We start from the raw sequence: 11,374 nt of genomic DNA, 5'->3' as shown, positions 1-11,374 counted from the left end.
TTTTCACCAAGTGTAGAAACACAGCATCTGTATGTGAATCTATAGTTGTAAAAACACAATGTGGTTAAGAATATATTTGGATCACAGTATGTGATTTGGCTCTATACTATCTTGTTTTAAGCTCTAAAATCAATTGGAACACTTCTCAGTTTTTCAGGTGGTACTTTTTTTTCCCCCATTGCATGTGAAGAGATGTTTTAAATAAATTTCAATGTTTTTTTTTTTTAAGATTTTATTTATTTGAGAGAGAGAGAATGAGAGAGAGCGAGTACATGAGAGGGGGGAGGGTCAGAGGGAGAAGCAGACTCCCTGACGAGCAGGGAGCCCGATGTGGGACTTGATCCCAGGACTCCAGGATCATGACCTGAGCCGAAGGCAGTCGCTTAACCAACTGAGCCACCCAGGCACCCATAAATTTCAATGTTTTGAAACTGGGTAAAATATAGACTCTAGAAGATTTCTTTTATTCTATATTAATCCTAGTAATCTTAATAGTTTTTAAAATATATTCCTGCAAAAATCAACATTATTTAATTATGAATGAGCTAGCATTAGCTTCCTAGGGCTTTGGCAAAACCAAGCTCTCTCTCCTGTCGGTCGCTCTTTTTCTCTTTCCTTATTTTAGCTTGCCACCGAAAGATGTTCAAAGGTTACTAACTATAATTATTCAATTGAATTTTTAAATCCTATTTCTTAAAGTAAAACATTAGGTAGATATTTTATAATTATTTTACTTAAAAATTATGTTTTATACATCTATACAACAAAATACCTTGCAACTACTTCAAAAGAAGGAAGTTTATCTTTGTTTTATAACGTGTATATGTCTGCAATATATTATGAAGTGAAACAAAAGGGACAGGCTGGAGCGCATGTGGTAAACACAGTAAAAATCAATTTTCCTCATTCATACATATTTATGTAAAAGTCCAAAGAGACGTAAGACAAAATAGAAGTACTGGTTGTCTGTGGGTGGTTAGGATTCCAGCTGATTTTTATTTTCTTTGTTAACCTTTTATAAATGCATTCTGGTAATGAACAGATATTGATGTTGTCACTGGAAAAATGTATTACCTTAAAATCAGTCTTTAATGGATGGCATTGAGCATGGTGGAAATGATGGTGATAAAATAGATTGCTATCTGCTGAAAGTGTCATGAAATTCTTTCTCTCCCATTAGAAGGTAATTCTTAAATCTCATAAAATCTGAGTGAAAACCGAAAAGGGGAACTTGATTCTCATGAAGGCAGGGCCTCTACCTGTACCCTAACAGGCTAAACCTCCCTTTCCATCCAAAGTCCAGTGATCCCTTGCCAACTGCTCCTTGGGTAGGGCGGTTCTTCCAGCAGGGACTCATTACACTTAATCCATGACACTTCTTCGTGGTTTTACAGCCCTTACATCTACTACAGTTTTTCTTTTCTCCTCATTCTGATGCATGAAACTTTCCAGCAGATTTTGACTCCATGTCCAGTTGGACACCAAGCCTTACCTCCCCTTTCTTTGTAACGTCCATGCCACCGTCACCCTCAGCCATAACCAGTCAGTGGACTCTTGTCCTCTGCTGCTTAAGGACATATAAGACCCCAAACAGGTCTTCCTCCTCTCTTTCCTCCACCTTATTTTATTCACAAGTCCACCCAATTTGTCTTTCTAAGATGTTATTTTATATATGTTACTCTTTTGTTGAAAACCTGTAACTCTCTGACATGAAGAAAATATCTATAGCTCAGAATTCAAAGCCCTCCATAATCTAATCTCACCCCTTGGACAGCTTTGTCTGGCTCCAAGCACCTGCATAAAGCCTCTGTTCCATGATAACAACTGACTTACTGAGTTGGCCTTGAACTTCAGCAGTTCCAACTGATGGCTCTTACTGTTTCCTCTGCCTGGAATGACGTACCTTGTGGTTTCCACCAGACTCGCCTTTACAATATGAAGCCAAGTTTAGGTTCCCCACTGACTTGATCCCTACACCTCCTCCTTTCCTAAAATCCTGGGCTACCTACTCATTTAGTTCTGTGCCTTATGTTTCTTGACTCCTTTATGGTGTGCATGGATGTTTCTCTTGAGCAAAATAATACGTGCCATAAGAACAAGAGTTGTGTTTTCTCATTTGCATTTTAAAATCACCTAAAACTGGTGCACCTGAGTGGCTTAGTCGGTCCGACTCTTGATTTCAGCTCAGGTCATGATCTCAGGGTCCTGAGATCGAGCCCTGCACAGGACTCTTTACTGGCCTCTGGTCTGCTTGAGATTCTCTCTTCTCTCCCTCTGGCCCTCCCTCTGCTTGTATGCATGCCCACTCCCTTGCTCAAAAATAAATAAGTAAAATCACCTAAAACTACGCCTCTTCAGTAATCCCTTAAGAGTTGGCACTCAATAAATATCTCTTGATTAATTGAAACATTAAGCAGCATTTTTTCTTTTTTTTAATTTTATGTTACGTTAATCACCATACATTACATCATTAGTTTTTGATGTAGTGTTCCATGATTCATTGTTTGCGCATAACACCCAGTGCTCCATTCAGTACGTGCCCTCTTTAAAACAGCATGTTTTCTAAGCATTTGGGGAGAGAAACATGTACAAAGGTATAACACTCCACATTTGAATTTTTATATATAATAATTAAAGAATAAAACCCAACACAAATCAGTACCTGAGTTAACCTCTCTGGAAACCACAAAAGTAAGTTTACCTTTTGCTCAACTTCCTACTTCTGAAAATGTCCTTTTCTCATTGAGGGTCAGTGTTTAGATGAAGCATTTAAAACGTTTGCTCAAAACACACAATTACGGCTTGCCTCCAGCAGAAATCATGCGTGCCCCTGCTTCTCTTTGTAAATAATTGAATTTGCCTCTGAAGTTCAAGAAGTTCAAGATTTCTTTTTGTGTGTGAAACTGACGGCTTCTGTTTTTTCTTTATATGCAGCGGACTCTAATCTGAGGCAGAAGAAATGCTGTGCAATTGGGATTTGGTGAGCAGGGAGGATAATAGAGATTTTCAAGACTTCCACAGAGGAGTTATTTTTAAGTACAGAGAATGCCTATCCCCACGCTCAAAGAGCCTTTAGAAAGTGTTACTGGAAGTGAAAAGCCGCGGGGGAAGGTCCCATCACCTGGGAGAGCAGTGCCGGTCCGCAGGGCGTTGCTGCCACCTGCTGCATGCAGGCGGCCATGGAGGGGCTGTCGCGTGGGGCTTGTTGCGCCGTAGGACACCAGGTGCGCTCCATTAATATTCTGTGGGCATCTGAAATGTTTTCTTTTCTTGGAGCCTGGGTGCAACCCAAAGGAAAACGAGTAAAATCTGACGACTCCGGGTCACCGAGGTTTCTAGCTCTAAAACCCACGAACCAAGCTCTAAGTCACACCCCGAGAGGGCAGGTTTGCCCAGCAACCCCTGAGTGGGTGCCTTGGGCAGCCCGACCGCAATGGAAGGCAAGGATTCCAAGTGTCTGTAGCTCTGGAAAATAAGTGATGTTTTCCCTTATTCTGAATTTAAGGGATTTTTTTTTTTAAAAGATGTTTTAGTTTAAAGCACTAGGAGACAGGAGACCACTAACTGCTTCAAGAGGAGGTATTGTTCTTAGAGAATTCGGTAAGTTTAGATTTTTATGGATTTCATGTAGGTAAATCCTCTTAATAGAACAGGTGGAGTGAGGTGACTGAAATCCTTTCCCAGGCTTGTCATGTGTCCCAGCGGAATGGGAACACCAACCTGCTGATCAGGATCTCTTAGCCTACGTTTGCCACTATTCTCCATCACTGTGATTTACTAGAATTTCCAGGGGTAAAGGGGAAGAGACGAAGGCAGTCAGAGCAGTGAGGTCTCCTTTCAGTCTAAGTCTTCGCACTCCCCAGCCTCCCTGAAAGCATCCCTGTCAACACCACCTGACCCAACACCCCCAGGGATCTGAAACTAAGTGTGGAAGTAGGGATGGGGATGGGACTAAAGGTCTGGGGAGCCCTGAGCCAGGAAATAAGTAACTCCATCTTCTGGCCTTTGCAAGAAACATCATGAGCTTTGTAGTGAGGAATTGGTATGACAGTTGTCATGGCAGGTGTTCACAGTGGTGCCACAGGGGGTAGCCTGGTGTCGAGGGTAGAGGGTAGCCTGGACATCCAGGATAGAACCCCTGTTTCACCACATGCAAATCTCTGTTCCCCCAGCTCAATTCTGGTCTTCTAAATGGCAAAGGTGATGCCTTATGCATCATCCATATTCCAATCCCAAGTCCTCGTACAGGGACAGATCAGTATCTGCATGATAGGTCAGGATATCATGATGTCATGACAATATATGTGATGACAACGTGGCCAGAATTATCTCCCGGTGACCCCGAAAGAACTACCACCTCAGGAATACAGCTCAGCCTTCTTGTTTGTCTTCAGGCTTGCTGGCTGCTGCCTTGATGGTAGTAGTAAAATTAGGGTCATGGGATGTTTCACCAATTGTTCATATGGTTGCCTGTAAACACATTTATTTATTTGGTTTTATTCTTTGTCCATCAACCCTATGCTGTAGTCCTCAGCCTAATGCTTGTTCTCTTAAGTTTGGAAGGTTATTTTATCTCAAGCTGGAAAACCACTTTGTGACATCTTACCTGGCAGGGAAGTCATCATATACTAGGAGTCGCTTCCCTAAACCCCAGTCTCAGTCCTCTGTAAATGGAAGTAATGGGGCAGATATCACAGGCCTGGTAGCTGGCTGGAGTAGGAGGTTCTCTGCCTTTGGAATTCAGATTATTTCAGCCTTACTCTGTCTGGTTTTTGGCTGGGGCACAGGCAAGTTCTTCTGGTGTCAGAAAAAAAAAAAATCCTCCGGCTGGTAGGGTGGGAGATTTCCCTGCCTGACCTCCAGCCTAGCCCAGACAGGGGGTGAAAAAGGAGCCCTCCCTTCTCAACACCACCCCGCCCCCACCCCTGCCCAGGAAATGTGGGCTTTCCTGCATTAGGGGTGACAATAAAATTCGGTTTGATAGCTGATGTTACCCTCCGTTACTTTTCAGATTTTATTAAAATTAAATGTGTTAATTCTTTGTTCTTTCACCCGGGAGCCATTCTGGAAGGAAAACGTATTTTAGAAGTGAACAGAAAAACTGTTATGAAAGACACGAAGCTCACATTTGTTAAATGACTTCGTGTTCTTGAAAAGAAATGTATAAAAAGCACATTATGAATCGCTCTGCATGATTCCCTTTGTTTGGATTTTAGAAGCAGCATGACTGACACAGAGATCCTGAAGGAGAGAATCTTTGGATCCTGAGAAGTTTTTTAACGAAGGTGATATACAAAATTTCAGAGAACAATTTCAACATCGCTCTGGTGAAGGTTATACTTAGCTCTGAACCACATTACTTTCCTGTCTACGTTTCATTTCCTGGGGTCTTGCCAAGTGATAAACAGACCCAGGCGTGCAGTAGGTTTGGGGTTTTTCTGCACAAATAGGGTAGCTGGAGTTTGCTTCAAGGCATCAGTTGACTTCCGTGATTATGGATATGCTGGTGTAAGGCCTTCAGGAGACAATGGAGAAAAAATGGACCTACTGTGCTGTCTGTTCCATCATCCAGATACATTTCATCAGGGGTAAGGCTTCCAGTTGTCTTCTCTTGTCAAATCGGCAGCTTTAGGGGCGGGGGGGGCCTCTGTTCGTTTAAAATGCGAGTGACTACTGCTGACATTGATCACCGAAGGCAGATCGTTGCTAAGGTTTTCAGTTACAAATTTAAGTGGCAGCTATCGGAGAGATGTTAGAGTCTAGAAATGATTACTAACGAACACTAAAAACGAGAAGAGAATGAGTGGTTTGTGCCACTGCTCTGAGATATTTTCACCCATTTCATTCCTAAGAGGATCTCTAGAGTAACTGGGAAATTGTGCTTCTTGGAAATGAAATGCTCCCCACATGGTCGTCAGAACAACTCCGGAATACTAAAAAAATCACAAAGCCCATCAGTGCTGCGGGATCCTTGCTCAACTTTTTCTCTCTCGAGCATCCTTTTTCTTTTGTATATAACAAGCATTACTCCTCCAGATATGAATGTCTTTGGGAGTTGAACACATGTTGAATTTTAATGAGGCATGTGTAGGTATGGACCTGGAAGACAGAGTAGGGGTCTTACAACCGGGGCCTTCAGGGCCTATTTAAAAATAGCGGGAGGAAAGATTAGTTCTGCATTCCATAGCCTGGGGGAATTATAGGAAGCCTGAGTGTCTGAAGAATTAACTATGCTTTACAGATAGAGCTACAAAGGTTTTAAGGAGAATTTCTAAATTAAAGGAGACTTTGGAACCCAATGCTGTGGATAGAATCAGAGGCATATTACCAGGCGAAGGAAAGCGTACAGGGAGAGACATTAAACTGTACTAACCTCTGCCTACCCAAACTTTTGAATCCATAAAAGTGTAATAATTCCCATTTGTCAAGTACCTTAGAGAGCCTTGTTTCTTCTCCGTTGCTTGTCATCTTTTTATCTTTTTCCTTTGTGAGCTTCGGTGGTACTTGTCATAATAATATATCATTCCTGGAACAGTGTTCCATTAAAGCGAAAATTGAGGCCTCCACTATTGAAGGCATGTCAAAGGCTCAATGCTTAACATATTTTAAGTGCCTTGTACCATGTGGTCAGAGAGATGATGGGAGAGAATCTTCTTCTTTTGTGTCTCATAGTTCAAAGTGTTGATGATAGACGATGGTGACCATAGTTTTTCTTTAGTGGAAAGTCTACCTCAGGTATTTTCTCCCGTCCTCCCCTTAGGAGCCCTAACTGCATGGACACGAAGGTCTTTTTGAGCTCCATAGTGAATGTCAAATTTCTTACTCTTCTCAACCAATTTGGGAGGCAGTTTGGATGTTAATGAAGGTTAGAGAAAGAGCACAGACTTTAGGCAACCAAGTACATGTTCTTTTACTGAGGTGTGACTTGCAGCTAGTCATTTAATCATGCTGTGCGTCAGTTTCCTCTTTGATAGAATGTTAACAACATCATTCTGTGGTATGTGAGGAGGATTAAATAAAATAGTCTATAAAAAAGCCTCTTGTGAACATAGATTTTTAAAAACAGCTATACACATATCAGTTATTTTTTCTGTTTCAGAAAATATTACTGGTGTGTTATATGCAGCTGTCGGTTCATAAAACCAAAAAAAAAGTCAGTTATATTCATTGTAAAAATAGTTGTCATAATAAGTTTGCTGGTGGGCTTCAGTTTCTAGATAGGCTTAATTTGATTCACAGGTAGTTATCCTTTGGACAGCCCAACAGACAAAGAGAGGAATATCTCTCTAGTGTCCTTAAGCAAATGCCTCCTCATTTGTACTGAGTCTCTGCTTCTCTATTGGGACTGTGCACAGGCTCCCTCCTACACGTAAGGCAGCCAGAGAGAAAGTTCCTCAGTTGCTCCCTCACCTCACCAAAGTGACCAAGGTTTTTAAGTAAGAGTCATCCCACATGAATCATGTAAACTAATGGCTCATGTCCTTCCTTTTCAGGAGTATGGGAAAAAACATCCAATACAGAAGACATCTATGCTTTCCCTGGCTCTGATGTCAACCTAACCTGTCAAACATGGAAGAAAGGCTTCTTGGTGCAGATGCAATGGTCCAAGGTCACTGATAAATTGGATCTGATTGCCCTTTATCATCCGCAGTATGGCTTGCACTGTGCTAATGGCGGTCCCTGTGAGTCACTGGTGACCTTCACAGAAACTTCCAGAAATGTGTCAACGTGGATTCTGCACTTAAAGAACGTGTCCTCCTCACTCACTGGGAAGTATGAGTGTGGCTTTACTCTGTATCCGGAGGGTGTTCGGACTAAAATCTACAACCTACTCCTTCAGACAAATGGTAAGCATAACTGTAGAGGGAAAGGAGCACACCCTTTCATTCAGCTCTCAGTCATTTGACAGATACGTATTTTGAGCCAACCATGTGCTAGACATGGTGCTAAGTACACAGAGGTTGAGCAGAAAGAGGTATTGCCTGGAAAGAAAGACAGAAATTAATCAAATAATTCCACAAATAAATGTAAAAGTGCAACAGTGATAAGTGGTAAGGATAAGTGGTAATGGTCTTGAAAGAGCATGTAATAGAGGCCAGGGAAACTGACCCTGAGAAGGCAACACCTGAGCGGAGGTCTGAAGAAGGGGTAGACAATAACACCATTTAGGAGCTGGGAGGTTTGTGAGTGATCCAGGGAGAGGGAAGAGCTTGTGAGAGGGGCTTAGTCGTGTTTGAGGACATGGGACAATGCCAGCAGGCTGTGGTGCAGAGGTGAAGGGAGGAGGTGGGAGACATGGCAAGGACCAGATTGTGTCAGATCTTGTCAGCCATATTTGAAGGTTTGCTTTTTATCTAAGAGCCGTAGGAAGACATTGAAGTGTTCGCAACAAAAGGATGGCACGACATTTATAGCCCAGTTGTACTTGTGTCAGAAAAAGATCATGCCAGCTTCAGTAGGAGAATGGAACAAAAATGGGCAGGAAGGAAAAGGTGGGTGCGAGCTAGGAGACAGTTCCAGTAGCCCAGAGGAGACAGAGTGGTAGTTTCGGTAGACATGGAAAGAAACGACAAATCGAATGCTTCGGGCATAACATAGGTGTGACTTGCTAATAGAATGGATATAGGACAATGGTAGTATGAGTGAAGGGGAGAAAAAAATTTAAGGTGACATGGGAGGAGGTGCCACTCACTGAAGGCAGAGCGAGCAGAGCAGGTTTATGGGGGGATATATGCAAGTGGCTTTGGTTATATGGCGTATTTAGTATTGGGCAGGCAAAGGTACCAAGGAGGCTGCTGGACATGTAGCACTCACACATATGGGCCTTAGAGAGCTGCATTTGGAGGCAGGAATCCTAGGCTTAAGTTCTAGCTCCTTTCTGGCCAGAAATAAATTTTACCTAGGGCCTGTCATGTACATTCTCTGAGCCCATCTGGAAAATGATGATAATAATGCCTACCCTAAATTAGTTGGTCCTATAGTAAATGATCTCCATTTATACTAATGGAAAAGAATGAAAATGAAAGCCAACAAATGGAAAATGCACTGGAAATGAAATGTCTTTAATGCAGGGGCAAAGTGGCCTGGTAATGTAAGAGGAAAAACAACAAAAATTAACTCATGAAGGCTGTGCTAAAAGAGGCTTGAGCACGGAACTGCCCAGGACAGGCAACAGGGATGGATTTATTACCTCATCTCCATTTCTTATCAAGAGATAAGACCATGGTGTTGGAACAGTCCACCTGGAAACCAGGAGCTCCTCCACCACTACTTTACGATGCCCTATTCCCATTGCTGTTTTCCAGGAAAAAAGAAACACTTGAGTTCAAATTGGGGATGGCGTGGGGTGGGGTTGAACGAACAGAAATGAGGAGACCTGTGTAGAACAATGCTTCGCTACACATACTTTGGAGTCAGGTAGCCTGGATTTGAATGTTGGCTCTGTTGTTTACTATATATCATCTTTGTCAAGTTATTTCAAGTCTCTAAGCCTTTGTTTTCTTATATAACAAATATGGATAATTATAGTACTGACTTTACAGGTACCATTATTTTGATGATTAAATGGGATAATTTGTGTAAAGCACTTAGCATAGTTCCTGCCAGAGAGTCAGAGTTTGGAAAAGGGTAGTTTTCATTAAGAAGAGTAATAACGATAATGAGTGAACTCTATTTATCAGTTCTTATTTAAAATGGGTTCTCCTCCCTCTCTTTTTATATTTGCCTAATTTAGAACCCAATGGAACATTGAACATACATTAGCACAAGTACACATTGACCTTGGCTTTAGATAAAGATTTTGTACCTTCTGCCTAAATCTATAAACTGTACTATTGCATCTCTGAGGATCTAAAGCCCACCCCATCAAGAATTGGCAACATGGATTGATGTACCCTATAGGAAATAAGGGATATGGGATAGCTCAACATGAGGACAGAACTGGAGAAGCGGTAGTATGTTACCCTGAAAGGAGAGTGGTGTTGCCTTTAAGTAAAGCATATTTCTTAAAATAAAGGGCAACTCAAAGAAGCCAAATTTGTAGCTACTAAAAACTGCAAATCTCTGTAGAGGCAGAAGCCATGTCTACACGCTTTGTGGTTGGAAATTTCCCAGTCTTCTTTGCTGTCAGTCAGCTGGACCAGATTGGAAAAAAAAAAAAAAAATAGCCTCAATGTTAAAGAAATAGTTCTGATATTGTGTACTGAGTACAAAGTCATTACAGAGTGACCAAAAGTGTAAGCCTGGTAGAGAGTGAAGGGGTAGACACTTAACTCAGATGAGGCAATTGCCAGTCAAAAGCCCTGTCACATCCCCACCAATGACACATCTTTTCCCCGGTATTCCTTTGATCTTCACTCACTTCTCTCACTTGTGCCATTTCCCTTGTACATTCCTGGAGGTCTTCGTGTTCATAAGCTGGTTGGGTAAGCAAAGCACACACGAAGTGTAAACACTTATGAAGCACATGAACAAAAGCAAATTGAGATGGTGTAGAAGAATCTAAATATGAAAATCTGAAGGACCACAGGCATTGGGACCTCTTGTCTCCTTTCTGTTGTCTTCTGAGCCATTCTCTTCCCTGTCCACAAAACAGTGTATGTCTAAATTCTGTCCTCATGTTCCTGGAAGGCCTGAGAATGGATTCTGTTCTCTTTTTACAATATTTTGTTCCTTTGTGTGAGCTAGTGCTCTGAGGCTGTGGATGAGGGTAGAAATTACAATGAACAGTTGGGCATTTGCTTCTTTTTCATTTTCACCTGACAGGGTTTCCTCCTGGGTTAGCTTTCAAGTTATCCCAAGAAAAGCAGTTTTCTGAGTTAAGCCCTTAGTTGCTGTATTTAATCCAGATTTCCTGGATTTTGTTTTCTTATATAAGTGCCTGAGACTGTATGATTTTTGATGTATTTAACATTTTTTTATTATTATGTTAATCACCATACATTACATCATTAGTTTTTGATGTAATGTTCCATGATTCATTGTTTGTGTATAACACCCAGTGCTCCATGCAGAACGTGCCCTCTTTAATACCCATCACCAGGCTAACCCATCCTCCCATCCCCCTCCCTTCTTGAACCCTCAATTTGTTTTTCAGAGTCCATCGTCTCTCATGGTTCGTCTCCCCCTCCAATTTCCCCCCCTTCATTCTTCCCCTCCTGCTGTCTTCTTCTTTTTTTTTTTTTAATATATATTGCATTATTTGTTTCAGAGGTACAGATCTGTGATTCAACAGTCTTGCACAATTCACAGCGCTCACCATAGCACATACCCTCCCCAATGTCTATCACCCAGCCACCCCATCCCTCCCAGCCCCCACCACTCCAGCAACCCTCAGTTTGTTTCCTGAGATTAAGAATTCCTCATATCTGGGCGC

The 11,374-nt window shown here is 41.9% G+C and overlaps 1 protein-coding gene across 1 annotated transcript in view; it reads left to right on the top strand.

Annotated features, from left to right (window-relative positions):
* Window positions 1–5,397: 5,397 nt before the first annotated feature.
* Window positions 5,398–11,374, top strand: part of CD96 (CD96 molecule) — a 69,482-nt gene continuing 63,505 nt past the window's right edge. Inside the window, exons 1-2 of the mRNA XM_081815728.1 lie at window positions 5,398–5,588; window positions 7,494–7,897. Of these exons, the coding sequence (XP_081671854.1) occupies window positions 5,528–5,588; window positions 7,494–7,897 (465 nt within the window). The 5' untranslated portion in view covers window positions 5,398–5,527. The remainder of the gene's footprint in view (window positions 5,589–7,493; window positions 7,898–11,374) is intronic.

The sequence above is a fragment of the Leptonychotes weddellii genome, chromosome 1 (assembly GCF_054177405.1).
Source record: "Leptonychotes weddellii isolate Sample4059 chromosome 1, ASM5417740v2, whole genome shotgun sequence".
Classification (NCBI taxonomy): domain Eukaryota; kingdom Metazoa; phylum Chordata; class Mammalia; order Carnivora; family Phocidae; genus Leptonychotes; species Leptonychotes weddellii.
Note: the sequence above shows the minus strand (reverse complement) of the source record. Positions and strands in the feature narration are given on the sequence as shown.